Raw genomic sequence first — 26210 nt, forward strand, 5'->3', positions numbered from 1 at the left:
TCTGTCACCCTCAAAGAAGCTCCACCTCATGTTTAGATGGAATTTCCTATGTTCAATTTCTTACATTGAGGTAATAAACTAATCACTTCCAGTAAGCAATTACCATTATTACTGAAACACTGTTTTTAAGGCAGAGTAGACTGATAAAAAATCTGCCTTGTCTCTTGTACTATTTTTTTAAAGACCCCTTGGTGGAAGAATCAAGATTCTGCAAGAATCAAGATTCTGCTACGTAGAAATGAGAATAAAGGGGAACTTGTGCAGGCTGCTCACACAGTAAGAGGTTGGACAGTGGTGGGCAATATTTTCTGAGGCATCCTAAAGCAGACCAAATTGTGTCTCTGCTCAGGCGTCCCTGAAACGTCTCACAAGACAATGGCAAATTCAGTTCTGCTTCAGGCTTGTAAGGCATGCCGAAACTCTGGAAGGGTTTAACACGGCCCAAATCCTAGGCCGGGTTGCTAGAACTCTCCAAGTCTCGACTGGGAGTTTTCAGGTCGTGGCTTAATCAATGAGCAGTGATTAAGCTCCTACCCGGGGCTTCCCTGTTCGGTGCTGCTTTGATGCCCTTGTCTTTCATCAGTATTCGGTAAACCTGCCAGCGAGGCTGCGAACTGCGCTGTTTGGCAAGCGCAGGCCACACCTCCGCGTCTGGCCGCTGGAGAGCAGCCCGGCCCTGCGCAAAACTTCGCACCCGACCCGTGGCCAGCAGCCCTTCGCAGCCGGCCGGAGCGCTGCGCTTTCTGCCTTGCCCTGTCACATTTTCTGCGGAGACGAAGGAACGTTTTTCCCCATGTTCCATGAGGTGCTGCGGGGCTCATTCCCGCCCAGAGCGCTGCCTCTTCTGGCAGCTGTGCTTTTCCAAAGGAAGGAGAGGAAAGAGACGGGGCTTTATCGCTGGCGGGTAAGACAAACTGTGGCGCTGCCTTTGAGACCGCATGCCTTCGCCGCTGCCTTCGGCACTGACGGCATTCCTGTGACTCCACGTGTGGAAAGCCAGTCCTGCGCTTCTGCAGGAATTAATCAAAAGGCTTAGTATTAGGGGGAAAGTTTGGATAACAATACTGCTAATGGAGAGTCCAGGATTTTACTAAATTCACAGTCTGTGCGAGGCAATGCAGAGCAGGTCTCGTTTCCTTAGGTTTCAGAAAACAGAATTAAGCAGATGCCAAGAACTTTGGGGAGAGTCCTGAATATTATGCTTCTCACCAGCAGAGACAAAATAGTGCTGGTGTTTTCTTGCAAAAATATCCTTGATTACAGTTCCCTTCCTTTTTGCTTTCTACCTCATCCCACAGAGCTTGATAACCTAAGGCAGATAAAGATTAATGATGATGTCACCCCTTGTTCACAATGCAGCATTACCACACTGGATAAAGTGGTTTCACTAGCTTTGTCCTTTAATCATTCTATTGTATAGGATGAGCTGGCCAATAATCCTAATGTTGAACTACACTAAATGTTTCTGAAGGAGCTTCTGCTAGGAGATTTGATTTGTCATCTGATTACCTGTTGTCTCTCCCTCCCCAACTGTACGAGTTACAATTGAAGTGATTATTCAGTGTTACAGGATGTCTTGCTGCCTCTGTGCCTCTCTGCACTTCTGCTTGCTTTGTGATTAAAAATTATCTAACAAGATAATTTTGTAAATGTTTTTATTTGGTACTTGGGGAAATCAGAGTAGAAAAGACTAGTGTTAGCCTGCTGCGATTGCCATTAACCCATAAACCACTGGATGTGAAGTTTCCCCTCAGGTGTTCACTGTATAAAGACAACAATTCAACACAAATTGGAGCAAAGTCATGCTGAATGATAGGGAGAGATTTTTGTGTTGAGTAGTTAATAGTAATTGAGCAAGAGGTGGGGCTGCGGGTCATCCTTTTGGCTTTGTGGGTGAATTCAGCATTGATCAGAGCTCTTCAATTTTTGCAAGTTTAGCTTTAATTTCACACCCTTAAAGACAAATTGCAATATGCTGGTGTGCTTATAAGGTGTTGTGGGTGCACATTTCTGGGGGGAGGAGGGAAAGTACAAGGCGTGCCTATGAAAGCCAGGAGTTTGCTTTTGGTTGTAAAAGCAAACTTTTGATATTTTGGTCATAAGGCAGAGAGTGTTTACTTGGGAGCAGGAACAAGATGGAGAGAAGATGCTCCCTTGGTAAGTGGGACGTTTGAGCTGCCTGATTTGCCTGGTTGCTGTGAGCACAGAATAGAATATGTCTTAGAAGTTACAACTTTTATTGGGTATTTACAATGTGTTTGCAACGAAACTGGCATGGTTACGGTGAGTCCTCCTCATCCACCCAGAGATATGGAGTGGATCCCAACAATTACATCCAACTATGTACAGGTAGGTGTTCAGAGCTGTATGGGAGTAAAGGCTACTGGATCCTGTAGCTGGCTTAACCTGTTCTGTAGTTGCTTGCTGTTGCATCAGCACCTTCAGTTTAGATGAAAGATACTGACAGTTATGAGGGTTGAGCATGTGGAAATTCAGTCTTGTACACTCACTGAAGGGTTTGTTTGTTTGTTTTGCTTTGTTTTGTTTTTCTTCAGATGTGCTCTCCTGAGCCCTAGGGGGGAAAAAAAAACTCTGAAAACTTGATTAAAGTACAAATTGGTTGCTTGCCTATGTTGGTATGCTGTCATATGTCCATGTATGAAAGGCCAGTCCTTAATTGTGCACTTCCTATACAGATTACTTGCCCACCTTTTCCCTGACATGTTCAGAGAAAGCATATCTGATGCTCTCATGCTTCATTACTTTGCAAGCTCACCTTGGAATGTGTTATGACCTTGCTGTGTCTTGGCTAAAAGATAACAAGAAAAGACACACAGAAGGTTCTGGTGTAATTGCCAGCACAGACTTGGGAGCATGGCGAAAGGTCTGTTGCGTTCTATAGCCTAGGTGTGGAAAACGTATCCTCAGCTGTTTTAATGATTAACTGCAAACCAAATATTGTTAAAAACCCTTGAAAAGGACTTTATTTTCAGCATGTAACCACATGCTGATAGGTGGCATATGGTGAAAGAAGGATATGTTATCTTCAGGGTGTTCTGTGCTTCCTCTGGTAATAGTGTACATGAGTGCTTAGCAACATAGAATTGTTTCGGTTGGAAGAGACCTTTAGCATCATCAAGTCCATAGTACAATGCCATTTGTTAGATAAGGAATGGTTAGGGAAGTTTGACATTCAGGTCCATTGGTTTTATTGAGATCCTACTTAGTGATATGTGGAGCCTACATATTTGTATAACATTTGGCTTTCCACAGCATTTTCTTGTAAGCAAAGATCTTCTTGAATCCAGTTGTAGATGAATATTTAGGATTTACTTTCAGGTGCACTGGTCTCAAGACAACCATATAGAAAATTAGGTATGTGAAGCAGAGAACTGCATTTTGAAATGGGATTTAAGAGACCTTAGCCGGCCAGAATTGTGTCATAACTGATGAAAAAGAGGCAGAATCCCATTCTGATCATGATCTGTACACAATTGTGTACAGTCTCTGCACTAAATCCCTTCAAACTGTTTCTCTTGTCTTTCCCTGCCCTCCCCCCACTTCTTCTTCATGATCTAGGATTGAGCTAGGCTTTTTTTTTCACCCCTTGTCACATCTGGGCACTTAGATACTAAGAATACTTTCCAGAAATAGCCTCCAAGAAGCTTTCAAGAGAAAGAATTACATTTTGATCTCTCCTGGTACAGTGACATGCATGTTTGGAGTGCTATTACCATAGAATCATACAAATCATTAAGATTGGGAAAGACCTCTAAGACCTTCAAGTCCAATCATGAACAGTCCAGAATGGAAAGAAATTTAGGGTTTGGCTTTTCCTGCTCAAACTGTCATAAAGTATGTGTTGCTACAAGAAAGTGTTGGGCTGGTTTTCCTCATTGTAAACAGCATGCTTTCTGTGTTTCTAGACCATGCCATCAAGATTTTTGTTGTGTCTGCTCTTGCTCAAACACGCATATGCCTTTGGCATGTAGTCTTGAGCTGTCAAGTCATGATTAAAATTATTTGAGCGGCTTCAGTATCTGTTTATCCTTCATCAGCAATGAACTAATGAAGCAATTCAGGATTGACCTCTAATTAGAAGAAAGTTTACATAGGGGACTGGCTTTCTGAAGTTAGGAGGAGTTACCCTAAGACACCACTCATTGCAGTGCTAAAAGGGAATTGAGTTTCCTTCTGGACTGCTTTAGGCTTCCTCCTGGGCACTGAAAGTGCTGTGTTATGTTCCCAAATGGATTAATTAATATTTTCTTTGGGGATGGCTGGTCTGATCCATTTCTCTAAACTGATGCTAGTGTGATTATAGAGCAAGCATTACAGCTGAGTTGCATACTGAGCTTGTTCTTTTTTTCAGTGGGAGAAGCACCCTTACTACAACCTAACAGTAAAAGTCCTCCGAGCCAGAAACATCAAGGGTACAGATCTGTGTAAGTATTTATTCAAGGTACTATGAAAACAGATGGTTTGTTTGGTGCACACCTGTAACATAGGCAGCGTTGTTATGGGAACTTCTGACCTACACACAGATATTGCCCTTATCTCTGAACAAAGACTTCTCTTATAAACCATCATGTATGTTTTAAAAGCTTGATGTTGAGTCCAAACAGCAAATTAACCTGGCTGCTTTGCAGAACAAGATCAGTAAGTTCTGGTAATGTTTTGCTTTCCTAGTCCTTTATATGTCCTTCTGTGTTCCTTTATCTTCATTCAGCCCTCTGGTCATGACAAATTTCACCCTTGCTCCTGCTGAACAGTTGTCGTGTACCTGAAGGTAGCAGTCTTCAAGTCTAGCTTCCAAGTGATTATTTTCTGACTTGTAGTAGTACTGTCTTCAATGTGCCTGCTACTTTATGTCATTGAAGATTGTAAGGATGTAGGTGATAGAATGATTCCAAAACAAACTGCTTTTCACCTCTTCCTGCTTCGGATAGCATGGGGTATATTGCCTTCCTCCTACGCATGTGTGGGGAGTAAAACTCCCAGGGCTGTTTTGTGGAATTTGGATCTTTAAAACTAATTTGAGATTTAATCCCTTCAGATTTAATAGAGTAAAATAGAGTCTCATTCTCTGGAGCCTTCCAAAACCTGCTGGGATGCATTCCTGTGTGGCCTGCCCTAGGTGGGGGCCCTTTAACAGGGTGGATTGGACTTGATGATCTCCAGAAGTCGCTTCCAACCCCTACCATTCTGTAAAGGTAGTTTGCCTCCCTTAAGTTTATATCTGGTATTCAACATTGAACAACTGGAATGCTAAATAACTATCTGGGGAATGGAAAGTCCTCCTGAAAGCCCAAAAGCTCAGATCACACTGTGAAGAGAAAAGTTGCTGTTCAACTGGAGTGAAGAATGGTTGCCCTGTTTGCATTGTTGAAATGGTCTTAACTAGAAGGAAGGACTTTGCAACAATTGTTTATTTTCAGAGAAAGGAAGGAAAAAGCTGAGCTCCTGGCCAGATTCAATGCAGTGGTGGATATTGTCTGCTTGACTTGGATTTTGAGACTGTCTCCAGTTAGATTCTCATGGAGAAACTGGATGAACAGACAGGGAGTTGGATTAAAAATTAGTTGACTGTGGAGCTCGGAGATTGTTCTGTGCTGGGTCCCACACTGTTCAATGTTTTCATTAGTGATATGGATGATGGGGCAAAATGTACCCTCAACAAGCTTGCTGATGTTACAAAAAATGGAAGGAGTGACTGGTACACCAAAGGTTTGTGCTGCTGTCCAGCGGGACCCTGACAGGCTGGAAAAGTGGGCTGAGAGAAACCTCATGCAGTCCAACAAAACGTGGAAGTCCTGTTTCTGGGGAAGAACAACTCTGAGCACCAGAGTTGCAGGGAGTCAGCTTTGCAGAAAAGGTCCTGGGTGTCTTTGTGGACAGCAAGCTGACCAGAAGCCAGCAATGTGCTCTTGCTGCAAGGAGGGCTAATGGTGTCTTGGGCTGCACTAGGAGGAGCACTGCCAACAGCACAAGCAAAGTGATGCTTCCCCCTTGCTTGGCGCTGGTGAGGCTGCATCTGGAGTGCTGTGTCTAGTTCTGGGCTCTCCACTACCAGAGATACTGGAGCTATGAAGAGACTCTAGTGAGGGGTCCTTAAGACTGCAGCATCTCATGTGAGAAAAGACAGACATCTGGCACTGCTTAGCCTGCAGAATGAAAGGCTCAGAGGAGTCTTACTGATGTGTACAAGGAAGGTGTTAAGTTTGAGCCAGGCTTTTCAGTGGTTCCCAGTGACAGACAAGAAGCCATGGGCCCGATATCAACAATAATATTTTTAAAAGGTTGTATCTTCCTCATTTTGAATAGTAGGTCTCTTTTACGAAGGGCCTTGTGGTTTGGATGAATGGAAGAAAAAGGAGTGCAAGTTCCTAATATTCAGTTTGCTGCTGTTTGCTTCCTCAAAGGCTTTTGCTTTACAAGTCCAGTCTTAAATTTGCTTGTCACTATGATGCAGTGAGGTCTAGAAAATGAGGAGCTCATGGGAAGAAGTGTGTTTGGTTAAAGCTGTCTTGATGTCTGTCTCTACACTTTCTACTTTAGTGTCCAAAGCAGACTGCTATGTGGAAATAAAACTGCCCACTGCATCTCCCATTGTCTCCCGAACTCGAGTTGTCGACAACTCTGACAACCCAGAATGGAACCAAACTTTCCAGTATCGAATCCATAGCGCTGTCAAGGTAAGGAGTGGTGGAGCTGGTTGGTCTATGTGCATTTGTGTACTGGCTTACTTCTGATACTTATTCAAAAGCTGGGGATCTTTGTTACCCTCAAAACCAATATCAATAGTAAGGTGTTAGTCGACTTCATGGTAGTGTGCTATGTATGTCCAGTGTTAACCACAGCAGTTTGTAACTCTACTCTTGTAGAGTAGCTGTAAACTGTAGCTAGGATTTTCCATGGATGTCCTTGTGATTCAGTTCTGGAAAAGGGAGGAAATCAAGGAAATGCCTTGATAAAACAAGCTTTTGTTTTGTCACAAAGAAAGCTGTTTTTGTCACAGAGAACCTGTTTGCCTTTTTGTAACTCTACTTGCCTTACCCAGCCAAGGGTTGAGTGAGGATAATGGGACCTAAATTTCAAATAACTTTGGCACTTAGTTCAGCCAAATTTTGCCATCAGGTCTTACGCTGAAGAAAAGCAAAATTTAAACTCTTAAAGACAGTGCCTCTGTCTGTGCTGGACCTAACAGAGTATTGATCAAAGTCTTCAGCTTGTCAGTGTCCGTTCTCAAAAGAGACACTAATGCTAGAGAGATTAGTTTTAGTATGGCACTGTTGCTTTGAAGGACGTCATAGGCTTTGGAATGAGGTGCTTACTAACAATAAACTATCCCTCTCACTAGAGCACCTTTCCATAGGTGACAAATGTGGAATGGTAATTGACTTAAATGGCAAGAAAACTGCAAACTAAGCTTTAGAGTGTGTGAGCTTTTTCTTTCCCTGCAGGCTGGTGAGGCCTCAGGCTGGCTACTGCTGCAAGACTGTGCCAGCATAATTCTAAGTTCAGTCTTGTCTGTATGAAAACTAGTTGCTGCAAGGACATTTTTGGGGTGATATGTAATAATTGTGTCTATTTCAACCACTCTCTGCTGGACATAGCACTGAGCAGGAAGTGATAGGTTCTTATAACATCCTGGACTAGAAATGCTGAAGGAGTGGAAATTGCTGTTGCTTTCTCAGGGTAACTTGTGCCTGCAGGTGGTGGAGAGCACTGCCACTTGTGTTCAGCTGGGCCCTCCCTCTAGTTGGGAAGCTCAGAAAGTCTTGTAGCTAAACACTGTCATCTAGGAGCTTTTTGCTTAATTACGCTCTAGGTCCTGCTGGAAATAGTGAATGCTCTTCAGGAGTGGGGAAGGGGAAACATATGGACTAGTTCATGAAGTGTCTATTGTATAGACCTACTTGGGATTATGGAAATGTTTCTGTCTCTTCATCTGGATCTATTTGCTTCTGTTTGGTTTTAGAACATTCTGGAATTGACACTCTATGATAAAGATGTCCTCGCCAGTGATGAGCTCACATCTATTGTCTTTGATGTAGGGGGCATGAAGCCAGGTCAGCCCCTGCTGCGCACTTTCAAACTGAACCCTGAGGTTAGTCTCTGGCTTCTTCCTAAGTCAACTGTGAATAACTGCAGGTCACCATTACAGCAATCCAGCAGGGCATGCTGGTTGATTTATCTGTGTTCTAGAAGCCAGAAGGGGAAATCATGTCAGTAAGTGATGACAGCATATATAAGTTTACTGTCATTTCAGAGGTTTCTAAAATGCCTCATAATTTCTTGGATTTGGTGTTGTGGTTTTGTTGTTGTTCTGTGGTTCTGCTTGTGGTTTTGTTGGGGTTTTTTTGGGGTGTGTGTGTGAGTTCCACAGGTTTTGAGATGCCCAAATAATGGAAGTTGGGATGCTTGCTGTCTTTCAGAAGATATTACAACGCCTATAAAGTGGATTGATTTTTCAAGAGACTTAGAGAGGCAGCAGGCTTGAAATGAAAGGCATTTGCAGTCCGCACCGATTGTGGGGACTGCAAATTGTCTAATTTAGTTAATCATCATCATTTTGCAGTAAAGAATTTTATTGCTGCAAAGGTTCTCTCTATTAGGCTCTTGACTTATTAGAGGCTTATTAGAGACTTAAGAAAATCTTATTTTCTCTGAGGTATGTTCAATTACATTTAATCTCTGCTTCGTGCATGTGATTTTTGGCATATCCGCTACTTTCAGTCCCTGTGTACCTGTTTATGGACTTGCAACAAGGCAGTTTGTTTTCACAGAATGATAGGGGTTGGAAGTGACCTTTGGAGATCATCTAGTTCAACCCCCTGCTAAAGCACACTCACCTAGAGCAGGCTGTACAGGATCATGTCCAGACATGATCTCCTTCCAGAGAAGGAGACTCTGTAGCCTCTTTGAACAGTCTGTTTCAGTGCTTTGTCACCCTCATACAAAGAAGTTTTTTCCTCCTGTTCAGATGGAACCTCCTGTGTTCCAGTTTGTTCAACATTGTCTGACCCCTGTCCTCTTGACACCTGCCCTTTAGGTATTGATAAGCATGGATAAGATCCCCTCTCAGTCTTCTCTTCTGCAGGCTAAACAGCCCCAGGTGTCTCAGTCTTTCCTTATAAGAGAGATGCTTCAGTCCTCTTATCTTTGTAGCCCTCCTCTGGAGTCTCTCCAGTAGCTTCCTGACACTCTGGGGAGGCCACAAATGGACATGATACTCCAGATGTTGCATCACTAGGGCAGAGTAGAGGGGGAGGAAGAACCTCCCTCAAGCTGCCACATCACCAGTCTGATCTTTTTTTCTAACTGCCTCAAACACATTGCTACAATAGGTCTGGGTTGGAGGTGAGCTAATGATGTGTGTTGTTGAGAAATCAAGCTTCAGGGCTGCTGGTGTGGTCAGAAGCAGACTAGCTGGTGTGTAGTCAGCAGGGAGGTGTTGGCCAGTGTCACAGGCACTCTAATGGGTTTTTTTTGTGATCACAGGAAGAGGCTTAGAAATTCCTTGTTCCCATAATTCTATCTCAGTTTCTAAATGCTGAAGTCATCTCAATCCATGATTATGGAACTGGAAACTTTGACTTGCGTTAAATTGCCCAAATTTTGTCTTCTGCTTGGTTATTTTAAAAGCTGTATAGGTTTGGCATCAAGTGTTTACTGTATGCTGTGGTAGGGGAAGAGATGGCTGGATCAAAGGCTGTACAAGGCCAAGACAGCAATGAGCTCAGAGTGCAATCATCTGAAATAGCAAATGGAGGGAAGCACAAAGCCTCATGCAGAAGCTGTTTGCAGAGATGGTGCTGCAGTGGTACTTAAGTCAGGAGAGGTTTTTTTCCTTACTAGTGGACTAATGGATCTGAGAACCAACTCTTCCTTGTGTGTACTTGTGTCAGCAGTATAGATGTGTCTGGTCATAGAGGGTAAGTCCAGGAGGAGAGGCATGTCTGAAGAACAATAAAAGATAGAAATTTAAAGCTTCCAAAATTTAACTGAAGCCTTTGTAAAAGCATAAAAAATAGTTACTGTAGTTTGTAACAGGAAGAGAGCTTAATCTCATAAACCTTTTATAAAATTATATTCAAGATCAAAGCTCATCTGTATTGCTTTTTTTTCCCTCTTCTTACTTTTTATTTCCAAAGGCTAATGAAGAGCTGGATGTAGAGTTTTACTTGGAGAAATGGTGAGTGTTATGGGGAGACCTGAATGAAGCTGTGCTGTGCAGATATGTGGCCCTTTCTGTGCAGGGACAGTCTTGCTTGCTTGAGTTAGAGTAGAATAGAATAAACCAGGTTGGAAGAGACCTTCAAGATCCAACCTATCATCCAACACCACCTCATCAACTAAACCATGTGATCAAGCACCCTATCAAGTCTCCTGCTAAACACATCCAATGATGGTGAATCCACCACCTCCCCAGGCAGCCTATTCCAATGGGCAATCACTCTCTCTGTGTAGAATTTCTTCCTAACATCCAGTCTGAACCTCCCCTGGTGCAGCTTGAGACTGTGTCCTCTTGTTCTGGTGCTGGTTGCCTGGGAGAAAAGACCAACCGCTGCCTGTCTACAACCTCCCTTCAGGTAGTTGTAGAGACTAGTAAGGTCTCCCCTGAGCCTCCTCTTCTCCAGGCTAAGCAAATCCAGCTCCCTCAGCCTCTCCTCACAGGGCTTGTTCCAAAACCCTCACCAACTTTGTTGCCCTTCTCTGGACACGCTCCAGCAAGTCAACATCCTTCCTAAACTGAGGGGACCAGAACTGGACACGGGACTCGAGGTGCGGCCTCACCAGTGCAGTGTACAGGGGCACAATGACCTCCCTGCTCCTGCTGGCCACATTGTTCCTGATACAGTCCTGATTCACTGATGGCTGATTGCAAATATTCTTAAAGCTTCAGACACCAAACCTTCTGGGGCACCATAAAAGAAAGAAAGATTTTGTTGGACTTCATGGTAATGGCGGAGTTGCAAAGGAAGTGCGGATGAGCAGTTGAGGAGTGGAAAGCTTTCACAGTTAACTTTGCAATATAAACAAACTAATACTTTGCCTTTGATGGACTCTATCTGGTAGTCTGTCTGAGGTCAGCTTTTCTCTAGGTTAGCAGAATAAATGAGATGGGAAGACCTTATAGCACGTGCAGATGCAGACAAATTGCTTTCTTTAGCCGTTTCCCCATGTTGTTCTGTGAAGGAAAACAGCCTTGGTGTCAGTCAAGCTCACATAGACCTTTCATGCTAGGAGACCCTTATGGCCTATCCAGGCAGTTAGTTTGTAAGGTAGGATGAAGCAAATTGAAAACAAAAGTAGTTTGCATTAAATCTCTCTTTCGCAGCTCGGATGCCCCTACAGAGGTACTGACCAATGGAGTCCTTGTGGTGAGTACAAGGAATTCAGCTGCATTATATAAAGGTAGTGGGGTTTTTAGTAGCCAGAGGACAAAAATTGTCAAGAATTCCATTCCTGCTTCCAAATAGCTCCTATTCTCTCCAACATTTGCCTTTTCTTTTTTCTTTCTTTCTTTCTTTCTTTTCTCACAGAAGTGTGTTTTGTGGTTTTTGGAGAGGCTGTTTTAAAAGACTTAAGTATTTTTTATTTTTTTTTAAAGAGGTTAGTGAGTCTCATAAATTGTACTGAGTGTTTTAACCTAGGTGCTGTCCAGATATAACCCCCATTCTTACCTTAATACCTATTATTTCTAAGCTTTTATCAGTGCCACTAGTAAGCAGATGATGCCTCCCCCTCTCAGACTCAAGAGTTTTCATCTTGAGGTATTTGTCTGTTATTTTGGGGCAATGAGTCTAAGAAAAGCTGGTGTATTAGAATAGAATAGAATAGAATAAACCAGGTTGGAAGAGACCTTCAAGATCATCGCGTCCAACCTATCACCCAACACCACCTAATCAACTAACCCATGTAACCAAGCACCTTGTCAAGTCTCCTCCTGAACACCTCCAGTGACGGTGACTCCACCACCTCCCCGGGCAGTCCATTCCAATGGGCAATCATTATAGAATCATAGAACTGTTAGGGTTGGAAGGGACCTCAAGGATCAGTTAGTTCCAGCCCTTCTGCAATGCGCAGGGACTACTCACACCAGATCAGATTGCTCAGAGCTTCATGAGCCTGGCCTTAAGAACCTCCAGGGATGGGGCTTCTACCACCTCCCTGGGCAACCTCTTCCAGCGTCTCACAACCCTCATGGTGAAGAACTTCTTCCTAACATCCAGTCTGAATCTACCCATTTCTATCTTTGTTCCATTCCCCCTCGTCCTGTCACTCCCTGATACCTAAAAAAACCCTGTACTCAGCACTGGTCAGGCCACACCTTGAGTACTGTGTCGAGTTCTGGGCCCCTCAGTTTAGGAAAGATGTTGACTTGCTGGAAGGTGTCCAGAGAAGTACAACAAAGCTGCTGAGGGGTTTGGAGCACAAGCCCTATGAGGAGAGGCTGAGGGAGCTGGGGTTGCTTAGCCTGGAGAAGAGGAGGCTCAGGGGAGACCTTCTTGCTGTCTACAACTATCTGAAGGGAGGCTATAGCTAGGTGGGGGTTGGTCTTTTCTTCCAGGCAACCAGCACCAGAACAAGAGGACACAGTCTCAAGCTGCACCAGGGGAGATTTAGGCTGGATGTTAGGAAGAAGTTCTTCCCTGAGTGATTTGCCACTGCAATGTGCTACCCAGGGACGTGGTAGAGTCACCATCACTGGAGGTGCTTAGGAAGAGAGTGGATGGGGTGCTTGGTGCCATGGTTTAGTTGATTAGATGGTGTTGGGTGATAGGTTGGACTTGATGATCTCAAAGGTCTTTTCAAACCTAGTCTAGTCTAGTCTAGTCTAGTCTTGTTCTATTCTATTCTATTCTGTTCTGTTCTATTCTATTCTGTTCTGTTCTATTCTATTCTATTCTGTTCTATTCTATTCTATTCTGTTCTGTTCTATTCTGTTCTATTCTGTTCTATTCTATTCTATTCTATTCTATTCTATTCTATTCTATTCTATTCTATTCTATTCTATTCTATTCTATTCTATTCTATTCTATTCTATTCTATTCTATTCTATTCTATTCTATTCTATTCTATTCCCCTCCTGCTGAAACAAACTTGATCTTTATTTGAAAGGTAAAAATAATCCTTAATGTTCTTTGGGGTTTTTTGATAGCTTCAGATATAAACTGACACCTAATACAGTAGGTGGATTAAGCTTTAACAGAGATGTAAACTGAAATCTCATAACTAGAGCTGTTGTTCTTCTATTCACAGGTTCATCCTTGCTTATCTCTGCAAGGCACTATCAACAAAGAGGAAAAAACAAAAGAGAAACAGCAAGGTAGGGCTGCCTCCAGAGATGAAGTTGGACCTGCTGTTCAGCATGCTTATTCCTTGGGAGAGAGGAAAGATCTCATTCTCTTCCTCTGCAGTGTATTTTTTTTACTGTCTACAAAGCTGACTGGAAGTGACTGGGTCACTTCCACTGGGTGGAAGAGAGTATTTGCTTCTGTTTTCCTAGTCTCAGCTGCATTTTACAAGTGTCTGACTTTTAACATGTAATTAAATGGCTCCTGTGGTCTTATTCTTCTTATTCTAATGCACAGGGAGCTGTGAGGTCAAGGTGTCTGTTCCAGGGTCGTATGAGAGGCAGCTGAGTATTCCATGGAGACCAGACAATGAGAAGGATTACAAAACCTCATTTGTCTTTCACATGGATAAAGAAATGTGTCCAGAACTCCAAGTGGAGCTTGAGCAAACCATATCTGTCCTACAGGTAAGCATCTGTGCCGATCGCTGCAAAACTTAACAGCCCACTTTTGAATATGTCCACTGTGAAACCAATGCCTTTTGGTCCATGCAAGTGTTCTTAAACATAAATTAAACAGCCTTAATATGATCATAAGAAGAACAGGGACTTGTTCAGATGTTCAGGGATGTCAATTCTGTGTGTATTATTCAGGTACATGGGTTGGGAGCAAGATTGTTGTTTAGTGCTGTGTGTATGTGGCACTAGGAACCATCCATTATGAAAGTTACTGCCATATAGACTTTTTTTATCAAACTTAACTCTATAATCTTGTAAATGCTCAGATCAAGGCTTTCTGGACTAGAAGCCTGTTTTGAGCAGCTGTATTATTTTTTCTATATTTCTGTATTATTTTTATATATGAGGAATATAGGGAGAGAGAGAATTTTTTTCTCTGTGATTGCATTTTACACTACATTTTATACTAAAAATTGAATCAAAATGTTGACTATTGGATTGTGACATTGTGTAAGGAGCTGAACTTGTCTTAAAATGTTGGAGAGGGTGTATTGTATTTTTAAAATGTCTTCAAACTTGAATATTGAAAAAAAATATCTGAATCTGCACATGCTTGCTACATGAGAGTATCTTTCAGCTATCGAGATTCAGACACAAGGATGGAAGTAAACGTTTAATGGAATTAAGTTTAACCACAGGCATCAAATCATAGAATTATTTGGGTTGGCAGAGACCTTAAAGATCATCTATTTCCAGTCTGTTGCCATGGGAAGGACACCTTCCACTATATTAGGTAGCTCAAAGCTCCTTAACCTATCCACTTCCAGGGATGGGGCATCTGCAACTTCTCTGGGTGATCTGTTCCAGTGTCTCACCACCCTGAAAAGAAAAAACTTCTTCCTAATTTACCGTTAATTGTAAAACTGTTAGCTCTCATCCTATCACTACACTTCGTGATAAAGACCCCCTTTAAATAATGGAAAGCCCCTGTAAGGTCTCCTGGAGGTATCTCTTCTCCAGGCTGAGCAGACCCAACTACAGAATCACAGAATCGCCGAGGTTGGAAAAGACCTCAAAGATCAAGTCCAACCTGTTCTCTTGGACTCTTTAACTCCTGCACAAGAGAGAAAATAATTCAAAATGGTAGATTCATTTTAGAATCATAGAATCAATAAGGTTGGAAGAGACCTCATGGATCATCAAGTCCAACCTGTCACCCAACACCTCATGACTACTAAACCATGGCATCAAGTGCCATGTCCAATCCCCTCTTGAACACCTCCAGGGATGGTGACTCCACCACCTCCCTGGGCAGCACATTCCAAAGGCTAACAACTCTCTCAGTGAAGAACTCTCTCCTCACTTCAAGCCTAAACTTCCCCTGGTACAGTTTGAGACTGTGTCCCCTTGTTCTGGTGCTGGTTGCTTGAGAGACCAACTCCCTCCTGGCTACAATCACCCTTCTACCTCAAGCTTATCCTCATAGGAGAGCTGTTCCAGCCCTCCATCATTTTTTTTTGCCCTCCTCTGGATCCACTGCAACCCATGTCCTTCTTGTGCTTAGTACTCTAGAGCTGGATGCAGTACTTCAGGTGAGGTCTCACCAGAGCACGGTAGAGGAGTAGAATCATCTCCCTTGACTTGCTGGCCATACTTTCTTAATGCAGCCCAGGATGTGTCTGGCTTTGTGAGCTGTGAGCTCACATTGCTGGCTCATGTTCAGTTTTTCATCTGCCAGTACCCCCAAGTCCTTCTCTGTAGGACTGCTCTTGATCCACTCATTGCCCAGCCTGTATTTGTGTTGGGGATTGTCCCAGCCCAGGTGCAGGACCTCTCACTTGGTCTTGTTGAACTTTGAGGTTTGGAGAGGTGCCACCCATACAGACCTTGACAGGCTTGAGTGATGCGCCCTTGCAAGTCTCATCAAGTGCAATGAAGCCAGGTGAAAGGTCCTGTCAGAACACAACTGGCAGACAACTGTATTAAAAAACAAATCTAACAACAACCCCCCCCAAAACCACCACCACCACCAAGAAAAGCTATTTGAATGATAGAAACACTCCCAGGGAAGATCTGTCAAGCAGAGAGCAGGATAATCTTGAAAAGCCTTAGGCTTTTGGGAAAGGACTAGTTATTACAGGAAGGATCTGGATGTGCTGGAGCATGTCCAGAGAAGGGCCAGGAGGATGATCAGATGGCTGGAACGCTTATCCTATGAGGACAGATTGAAGGAGTTTGGGCTATTCAGACTGGAGAAGAGAAGGCTCCCAGAAGACCTTATTGGGGCCTTCCAGTATCTTAAGGGGGCCTACAAAAAGGCTGGGGAGGGAATTTTTAGGGTGTCAGGGAGTGGTAGGACTAGGGGGAATGGAACAAAAATAGAAATGGGTAGATTCAGACTGGATGTTAGGAAGTTCTTCACCATGAAGGTGGTGAGAGACTGGGAGTGAGGTAGGAGGGGGACAGGGTAGGAGTCCCATCCATGGAGGTTCTTAAGGCCAGGCTGGATGTGGCTCTGAGCAACCTGACATAATGTGAGGTGTCCCTGCCCATGGCAGGGGGGTTGGAACTAGCTGATCCTTGAGGTCCCTTCCAACCCTAACAATTCTATGATTCAATAATGATCTTAGGGATTGTTTGCTGGTTTAGCATATGAAAGTCATGTCATTAACTTCTGGAGAGCTCAAATGACTTTCTGCTCTTTATTAGGATGGTGTGAACCCTGATATTGAAAAGCATACTACAGTTCTGGGACAGGGGACTGTACCAGTTGATTCCCTTCCTACTGGACAACAAGTTGATAGAATAATTTCTCTGGGAGAGGTAATGTCAACATTTTGCACTTGTTTTAATATGCTTGGGATAACTTTTCCCCCCCTGCATTGTCTATAGGCATTTGGGAAATTAAGCTGTACATGGTTCCTAGGAGTACTGTTTTCTTGCCTGTCTAGAATGAAACTCTGAGATTAGTCAATGCAGTTCTTCTAAAAATGTTTCCATGGTTGGGGTCTTGCAAAGTATCTACAGTTCACCATTTTCCAAAACAAATGTCTGTTATGATGTCAAAGAAAAATGTTGGAGGAAGAGGAAAGCAGGAAGCTTGCAGAGGAAAGAAGTTGTTTGTTTGCTTGTTTTTTTTTTTTCACCCTGCTCTTTGAGTACATGTTTTTAATTCGTGGACAGTATTGAAAATGTCCAAAATAGGTGCAAGGGAAAGGTGTTCCAGAGATGTAGTTTTGTGGGTGAGAGTGGTCTTCTAATTAGTATCTAGGGACCCTGCTGATGTCATAGCCTCTAACTAGTAGTTCCACCTCTGTAGTTGCAATCACTGGCAAAATGTGTTCACTCTTTTCACAGGGACAAAGTTTGAATATGAGTTTGAAAACTGAAGAGAGGTGAGTAGGAACCCTCAAAGTTGTCTAAAAGTCAAGAGAGACCTTTATTCTTATAGTGAACGAGCTGAGTGACTTTCCTTGCTGTTCTGGGGATGTCATAGAATCACAGAATTAATAAGGTTGGAAAAGACCTCAGAGATCATTAAGTCCAACCTGTCACCCAATACCTCATGACTAACTAAACCATGGCTTCAAATGCCACGTCCAGTCCTCTCTTGAACACCTCCAGGGACGGTGACTCCACCACCTCCCTGGGCAGCACATTCCAATGGCAAATAACTCTTTCTGTGAAGAACTTTCTCCTCACCTCGAGTCTGTTTTCTCCTTCGGTCTCTTGGGATTGGTTAAAGAGAAATATCTTTTGTTGTGTTTTCATTAGGGACATACTGTAGTTTGAGATGGTGATTCTGATCAGCACCCAGACTGTGTGTTCACAGAAATTGCTTTTCACTGGGAATTACAAATCATCAAAAATGGTTGGGTTGTTTTTTGTTTGTTTGTTTGTTTTTTGGTCTAAATTTCTATTTCAGCACTTGGGATCTTGATATACGTCTGGGTTTTGACCTCTGCAAAGAGGAGAGAGAATTTTTGGACAAAAGGAAGAAAATGGTTTCTGAAGTGCTGAGGAAGACTCTTCAGTTAAAGGAATCACCTCCAAAAGATGAGGTATTGAACACAGTGTTGTAGGGAGATTCTGTGACAGTTTAGGCTGTGCCTTCAAGAAAGACAGCTGCAGAATTCTCTAGCTGAATGTTTGGGTGTAAAAAGGAAAACAAAGATTAATTCTAAATGAATCTCATTGGTCAGATGTGAGATGTGAGATAGCAAATATCTCTAGCATTCTTTCACTCACTCCAGCTTCAGTCTGTCTGACTTTGTTTCTTGGCCCAAGTGCATACAACTGACCCTGGACTACAACTGATAAGAGAAACTAACTTTCTTAACAACTACTTTGAGCTAATGAATTTCCCTTAATATCCTCTTCTCTCTCTTTCTCCTTTTTCACCTAATTAACTACTAGGGGAAAGGGAAGGAGAGGGAGAGAGGTTTGGGGGGAACCCAAGGTGGGATCCTCCTGCAAGGGGGATTTTGGTGTTTGTGTTCTTTCCTGTAAATTCTTGTAAAATATTGTATATTTTGTACATATTCATTGCATTTCATTATTGCTTGTAAAATACAGCCTTCATTTGCTTCTCCGACTGGGTTGGCTGTGCTTTATGTTGGGTGTGGGTGGATTAAGCCATCTCACCACTACGGATTCATAAAATCATTTGTGCTTGGTTGCTAATTAAGCATAGTAGGTTTCTGGGCCTGTAACCAGCAGAAAACATGGTTTGCATTCACCATGGTGGTGAGATAGGTCCCTGTGACATTTCAGTCTCAAATGTCGTTCTCTATCTAAAATGTTGAGAAATACTGTGTGCTCTGGAACACAGGCAAAAAGACATTTCAGAATGTATGTACTTTCCTTAGTTGAACTCCTGTGTCTTGGGATTTGAGCTTGGAAGTGTGATGGAAAATCTGTTACACAATGGTTAAATTGAGGTTTAGACTACAAGAAGAGCTTCCTAATTGTCGATCTGAGGACACTTGCATAGCCTGATACCTTGCTTTGTGATCTTTGAGTGCTGTTATAAAATTTACTCCTTTTTTTACTTCTTACATGTATATTGCATGGCATGCATGTAAATGTGTGATAACATACGTGACAATTTCAGCAAGGGACTGTTCCCAAGGTGGCACTTCTATGTTTTATAGTAAACATTTCAATTAGAATAGAATAGAATAAACCAGGTTGGAAGAGACCTTCAAGATCATCGCGTCCAACCTAACACCCAACACCACCCAATCAACTAACCCATGTAACCAAGCACCCTGTCAAGTCTACTCCTGAACACCTCCAGTGACAGCGACTCCACCACCTCCCCGGGCAGTCCATTCCAATGGGCAATCACTCTCTCTGTGTAAAACTTCCTCCTGACCTCCAGCCTGAACCTCCCCTGGCGCAGCCTGAGACTGTGTCCTCTTGTTCTGGTGCTGGCTGCCTGGGAGAAGAGACCAACCTCTGCCTGTCTACAACCCCCCTTCAGGTAGTTGTACGAAGTAAAGAAAGGAGTTCTGGTTGAAATCAAGCCTGTAATTACTTGAAATAGAGATTTAACCTCTTACTTTTTAAAGAATGAAACTTAAATGGGAGTATTTCTGTAATTTATTGGCAATTCAAAAGTCTGTGATTGTGATTCCTGAGTTTGCTGTCTGCAGGTTCCAGTGGTAGCAGTACTGGGCTCTGGAGGTGGGATGAGAGCGTTGACATCATTCTATGGCAGTCTTGCTGGGCTACAGGAGCTGGGCCTTTTGGATGCTACAATGTACCTGTGTGGCATTTCTGGCTCTACTTGGTAAGTTCAAAATAGAGTTGATTACAGAAACTTCCAGGTGAATATGCAGACTTGATGCACAATAAGGCAAATGATGCATTAGTGCCATCTGTAAGCAGACAATGAAGTAAAATATTTTATCAGCTCTTACCTGTGAGTTCTAATGAGGATCCTACTGGGTCCAAGAGATTCACTGTCACTTCTAACCCATACAACTACTGGCTGAGGTTAGGCATCTGCTGCTTTTGAAAGCCTGGCAGTTGAATATTGAAGTGTACTACATGAATAAAGCTTCAGAACCTAGACTTCAAAAAATCTTTCCCCATTTCCTTGCTGTTGCTAAGAAGATTTCAGAGGTGATGCAAGCCACTGGAAACATGTCCACATGGACCACTGTGTCAGCACCTTCCAAAATGATCTATGTGGCTGAATAGAAGAATAGCACTGGCTTACCCTTTGGTGTAATGTAGCAATGTGCTGAAATGTTGGGCATGGCTAGACTGTCTCAGTAGCTCAGGTCCTGGAGTTTGTGGTGAAATCATCCCTCATCGATACACATTGTTATTGTGAAATAATTTCACTGAGGAGCTGTGCAACCTCCTTTAGTCCTCCCTTGCAGAGCTTTGTTGTTAAATTAACTCCTATATATGTATAGAGTTCTTCCACTAACCTTGGACTAACCTTCAACTAAACTATGGCAGTGCCTCATCCAGTCTTGTTTTAAACACTTCCAGTAATAGTAACTCCACCACATCAGAATAGAATAGAATTGAATTAACCAGGTTGGAAAAGACCTTTGAGATCGAGTCCAACCTATCATCCAAGACCATCTAATCAACTAAACCATGGCACCAAGCACCCCATCCAGTCTCTTCCTAAACACCTCCAATGATGGTGACTCCACCACCTCCCTGGGCAGCCCATTCCAATGGCCAATCACTCTTTCTGTGAAGAACTTCTTCCTAACATCCAGTCTAAACCTCCCTTGGCACAGCTTGAGACTGTGTCCTCTTGTTCTGGTGCTGGTTGCCTGGGAGAAGAGACCAACCGCCTCCTGGCTGCAACCTCACTTCAGGTAGTTGTAGAGAGCAATAAGGTCTCCCCTGAGCCTCTCTTCTCCAGGCTAAACAACCCCAGCTCCATCAGCTACTCCTCACAGGGCTTGTGCTCCAAACCCCTCACCAGCTTTGTTGCCCTTCTCTGGACATGGTTGTAATGGCCTGGCATTAACTCAAATTTTTGAACTGGTTCATGTGTGCCAGTGTGTGGTGCTTGGAAGATCCTTGAAAGGAAGGTTAGCAATCAGGATGAAGTTGTCCTTGCAGGCAAAAGAATTTTCAGCAGGCTTTAGGAGTTGAGAGATCTGTTATTATGGTCTCTTTTCACACTCTTTTATCTTTTCAGCTGAACTTCTCATGCTTTTCATTCAGGGATGCTGCAGCATTAATTATAACTAACTAAAAGTACTGCTTACATGAAGGTCATTATTACTGATGACATTAATATAAACATTTTCAGGTGTTTATCAACATTGTATCAAGACCCTGATTGGTCACTGAAAGACCTTCAAGATGCAATCAGCAGAGCTCAGGTTACTGTGTCCAGCAGCAAAGCAGGGGCATTTTCCCCAGAACGCCTGAAATACTATTTCCAGGAGCTGAATGCAATGGAGATCAGTGGAAGGAAAGTTTCCTTCACAGATTTGTGGGGCCTTATTGTGGAATATTTCCTACAACAGAAGGTAAAGAGTTCACATGTGGATGTTTTTTGCTGTTTGTCTTCCAGGTGGGAGCTGTACCCACCTATATATTGTGTGTCAAGAAACCGATTAGTCTCTGCCTTTGTGAGCTGAGATGGTGTTGTGGAATACACATAGGGACTTCTCATCTCTCTTTACCCTGGTTTTACTAGCATCATCCTTTAGTAAAGAAGTTGTGTAGATCAGCATGTTGTGGGTTTTTTGGAATGACTATTATTAAAGTAATAGCTTTTTCTGTATTGAGCAGGTTAAGCCTGAGAGAATGATGTTGGTTTTTCAATATTTACTGTAGTAATTGAAATCAGAAATCAATGGGTAAAATAGTTTATCAATAACACTATGTGTTCTAAACATGCAACTGCAGAAATATACTGGCATATTCTAACCATGTGCATGGGCAGGAAGAGGAAAAGGAACGTAGAATTAGTAATATTGTTAGTCAGAAATGCTAAGCAACAGTTTCAAAGCATGTTACTGAACTTACCTGACTAAGTATGCTTCTCCTTCTTTGCTTTGTGACCAGGAGGATCCGTCAAAGCTGTCTGATCAGCAAGCAGCTGTGCAATGGGCTCAGAACCCCTATCCTATCTATGCAGCTGTCAATGTGAAACCCAGTATTAGCAGTGTTGACTTTGCAGGTATGAACATGGTAAATTTGGTTTTGTTTGCTAAAATCTCCAATTTCCTCTCACCTGTCCAGTTCCTTGGGTGGTGAGTAGCTGACAACAGGAAACATGGCTCAAGCAGCAGGTGGTAGTGTAAGAGGCAGTGGGATTGGCAGAATATTGTCTTGATCACAAATGTTTTCATGGCTGTAACAGAGAAATGAAATGCAGCTCTGCTGGGCAACTCATGTTTTGCTGGAAAGTACCTGGAATTTTCAGGAGCTGAGAGGGGAGATTCTTAAAATACATGAGTCTGTGTCTGAGCTGCAGAATTGGTAATTAGGTGACCTACTTTCTTCTATAGTCTCAGATAAACAGTTTGTGCAAAGAAAATTATTGATTGGCAACCTCATAGCATGCATCATCAAAACTCTGCTATTTAGCAGCCTGGGTTCTTGCTGGTTATAAAGTTACAGTAAAAAAATGAAGATCAGTCCTGTTCCAGGTCACTTGAAACTTTAAGTATGATGCAACAGGCAAGGATAGCTACAGTCAAATACAAACATTTGTGTCCATCTGTGTGCCACTGTAGGACTTTTGGTTTGGTTTGTTCTGGAGGATTGTGTGTGTTTGACAATGAATTTGATTCACAAATACTTGTGGAAAGCTTTCAAGCATGAGTGACTCTGATAAGCAGACAGTGAAGTCTGACACAGGGGGTCAGATGAGTTTTCAAATCAATACTTTAACAGTTGCTGAGATATGGTTATTACTGTGAAGAAAGGCTGAGAAAAATGAAGTAGCTTCCACTTGTGTTGGAAAAGGGAACAGCCAGAATGGTTTAAAGTGGAAGTAAAATAGGCAGGTTATTTCTGCAGTAACAAAGTCAAGATGGAGCAAGATGGGAAGCCAGGAGAAAAGGAAGCTGTATTTGTCAGTGAAAAGCTGTACAAGAGCTTTTATTAATCGTGTGTGAGAAGAATGCCAGGGAAATCTATAGTGATGGTGAAAAGTGAAGGGAGTCTCCCTTCAGTCTCTCATGTGTGAATAGAAATCAAATTAGTCTTTTCACCTGTGCTTGCTCTGAGATGGGTAAATATCCTGCTGGCTTGTTCTTAGAATGGTGTGAGTTCACCCCCTATGAAGTTGGATTTCGCAAATACGGAGCTTTTGTCCGAACAGAGGACTTTGACAGCGAGTTCTTCATGGGGAGGCTTGTCCAGAAACATCCAGAGCCTAGGATTTGTTTTCTACAAGGTATGATCTTACAGGAATGATTCAAATGGGGAGGTGGAAAGGAACTATGCTGATCCCAAACTTAAACCCATGCCTTTTAATCCCTTCCTAGAGACTTGAAGAAGGGAAAAATGTCAGATCTCTCTTCAGAGATTTAGCTGTGTGTTCACAGTATTGCAGCCTGAAGTCCCAAGTCTAAAGCATGATTCTATTAGCTGTCTGTCAAAAACTTCTGCTTTAGATCTTCCCATTTTCTTGCCATCTTTCCTTTGCTGATAGAAGAGCTTTTCTGTTAGAGAAGTTTCTGCATTCTAATATTACAACAGAATTTGTCATGTAATTATCTTAAAGGTTTAAACTTCAACATCACTTTTTAGAACAGTTGGGGCCAAGTGACAACCCTCTCCCATGACAAATGGCACCTGAATTACAGGGCCTTTTGGTAATGCTGTGAAAACCCTTTTGAGTATTAAATTCTTTCACCTTTCTCCTGCAGGAATGTGGGGCAGTGCTTTTGCTGCAAGCTTGGATGATATCTGCCTGAAGGTGATTGGTATAGGACTGGGGTTTCTAGATTCCTTCAAAGATGTTATCAAGGTTGTAGGTAAGAACTTATGTTACAATAGTAGGAATTTTTGAAAGCCTGCTGGATGGAATTAGCATACAAATTAGGTGACTTAAGTGTCATTTTTAAGATTAGCATAAAGGATGAATTTGGATCGATCACTCTTGTATTGTACGCTATTACCTTCCATCACACATACAGTGAAGAGAGTAATTATAGTTTTCTGGTACACTTTCTCCCTTTTTTAGAATATTGCATATCACTGTCTATAAATTTGAGCTAGTTCTGGGAGCTGTCTTAAACACACATTGCAATGAAGAGGTCTTAATCGTGAGAAGAGGAAGACCAGAAGCTGGACTGCTAAGCCAGAGGTGGAAAATAGGTTTTGAGTTCCCTCCTTGGCCTGATTTTTGCAGTGTTGGATGAGCTGGTGGAAAGTTTATGCATTTGTACAAAGCCTTCCTAACAGTGAAAAGGAAGTGTATTAAAGAGTAGGAGTTGCTCAGGTGCAAGGTTGTAGCCCTTTAGTAAGTAGTAGGGGGAGATATTTGTTCTATTCTGCTTTTGCAGCTCTAATGTTTTTCTCCCCACGTTTCTGTTGCTGCAATGTGTAGATGACTGTTGCTGCAGTGTGTAGATGACTGTCATTGTCATACAAGACAGAAGTGATAACAAGGGCTTTGAGCACGGGTTTGAAATTAATCTAGACAATGATTTATGACTACTATTCCCTTTAAACAGGGTGGGTAAATTTCAAGCTGTAGATTATGCAACTCAGTTTTATTGCAATACCTTTTTTTGTTAGAGGACAAATTTAACCGTAGGACAACTGCTTAAATATTGTAGAAAAAGCCTGACTGGAGATGAAAAAGCATTTTCTGTGTGTTCTGCCCCCTGTGCCTTTCTGCAGATGACTGCCGAAGATTCAATTTCCGAGATCCAACACGACTGAAGACTCGCTTGGTTATACCTGGGGGACCCTTGCTACAAGTTTTTCAGGATTTCTTCAGGTCCAGGGTCACATGTGGAGAAACCTTCAACTTCATGCAGGGATTGTATCTTCATAAAGATTATGTTAATGTCAAGAAATTTGTGGCTTGGAGAGGTAAATGAGTCTGTGTGTGTCTGCGATATAAAATAGTGTGTTAGTGTTCTCTAACAGTTAATTCTACAGAACATGAGTGAGCTTGACTTTGTACCACTGAAGCCAGGGAATTTACTACTACTTGCACCATGGCAAAAAAAAATACACAGGATCACAGGATATTAAGGATTGGAAGGGATCTCCGAGGGTTGGATGAGACCTCCAGAGATCATTGAGTCCAACCCTCGCTGTCAGAGCAGGACCATATAACCTACTGCAGGTCCCACAGGACTGCATCCAGATGGGTCTTGAAAGTCTCCAGAGCAGGAGATTTCACAACCTCTCTGGGGAGCCTGTTCCAGTGCTCCATGACCCTTACAGTAAAGAAGCCCTTCCTCATGTTGGGGGTCTAGGATGTATGTTCTGTCATAGAAGTCAGGCTCACCATCAGAATTTACAGGGTCAGTCTTGGATGAAGATGCACACTGGAATGTCTTTTTGGCTTCTTATAGCCCCAGCATAAACTTTGTTTGTACTGAGAGGTGTGTAATGAATTGTTGTAGTTACTTGTGTTGCTTGGAGTGTCTTGTAGGCACTCATCTGGATGCGTTTCCCAACCAGCTGACCCCCATGGAAGAAAGCCTGTATTTAGTGGATGGTGGCTTTTCTATCAACTCTCCCTTTCCTTTGGTACTTCAGCCAGAGAGGGATGTGGATGTTATCTTGTCATTCAACTATTCCTGGGAGGCTCCATTTGAGGTGAGAGATGCCAAGCATTGTTACATCGATATAGAAGCACAGAATCATTCACAGTGGCAGCACATCAGCTGATACTGAATAAAAAAACTAATGAAAGAATGCATAAAGTAAGTTCTTTACCTCTTTCAAATATTGCTGTACTGCACTTTTTACTGTGAATGTCATGAGGAGACAGAAGGTGACAACTGTAATAAGATTCAACACTCAGATTGTTACCTAAATACCTAAAATCCCTATTGCTCTCTTTGCTCATATGATCCTTGATAGAATAGAATTAACCAGGTTGGAAAAGACCTTTGAGAACATTGAGTCCAACCTATCACCCAACACCATCTAATCAACTAAAGCATGGCACCAAGCACCCCATCCACTCTCTTCCTAAGCACCTCCAGTGATGGTGACTCCACCACCTCCCTGGGCAGCACATTCCAATGGCCAATCACTCTTTCTATGAAGAACTTCTTCCTAACATCCAGCTTAAACTTCCCTTGGTGCAGCTTGAAACTGTGTCCTCTTGTTCTGGTGCTGGTTGCCTGGGAGAAGAGACTAACCCCCACCTGGCTACAACCTGCCTTCAGGTAGCTGTAGAGAGCAAGAAGGTCTCCCCTGAGCCTTCTCTTCTCCAGGCTAAGCAACCCCAGCTCCCTCAGCCTCTCCTCATAGGGAT

At 42.7% G+C, this 26210-nt stretch overlaps 1 protein-coding gene across 2 annotated transcripts in view; it reads left to right on the top strand.

The window, feature by feature from the left end:
* The first annotated feature begins 594 nt into the window (after window positions 1-594).
* PLA2G4F (phospholipase A2 group IVF) overlaps window positions 595-26210 on the top strand; it is a 31021-nt gene continuing 5405 nt past the window's right edge. The window contains exons 1-18 of one of the 2 annotated variants that reach the window (XM_068162253.1): window positions 595-904; window positions 4373-4445; window positions 6559-6695; window positions 7982-8110; window positions 10158-10198; window positions 11345-11387; window positions 13270-13336; window positions 13602-13771; window positions 16472-16585; window positions 17120-17157; window positions 17688-17823; window positions 19420-19556; window positions 21054-21276; window positions 21818-21932; window positions 23019-23156; window positions 23632-23739; window positions 24611-24805; window positions 25377-25543. In XM_068162253.1, coding sequence (XP_068018354.1) covers window positions 794-904; window positions 4373-4445; window positions 6559-6695; window positions 7982-8110; window positions 10158-10198; window positions 11345-11387; window positions 13270-13336; window positions 13602-13771; window positions 16472-16585; window positions 17120-17157; window positions 17688-17823; window positions 19420-19556; window positions 21054-21276; window positions 21818-21932; window positions 23019-23156; window positions 23632-23739; window positions 24611-24805; window positions 25377-25543 — 2142 coding nt within the window. In that variant the 5' untranslated portion in view covers window positions 595-793. The remainder of the gene's footprint in view (window positions 905-4372; window positions 4446-6558; window positions 6696-7981; window positions 8111-10157; window positions 10199-11344; window positions 11388-13269; window positions 13337-13601; window positions 13772-16471; window positions 16586-17119; window positions 17158-17687; window positions 17824-19419; window positions 19557-21053; window positions 21277-21817; window positions 21933-23018; window positions 23157-23631; window positions 23740-24610; window positions 24806-25376; window positions 25544-26210) is intronic. The other variant, XM_068162254.1, reaches the window with a different exon arrangement.

This window comes from Melanerpes formicivorus, unplaced genomic scaffold (genome assembly GCF_026170545.1).
Source record: "Melanerpes formicivorus ecotype bairdi unplaced genomic scaffold, bMelFor1.0.p_v2 SCAF_62, whole genome shotgun sequence".
In the NCBI taxonomy this organism is placed as follows: Eukaryota; Metazoa; Chordata; class Aves; order Piciformes; family Picidae; genus Melanerpes; species Melanerpes formicivorus.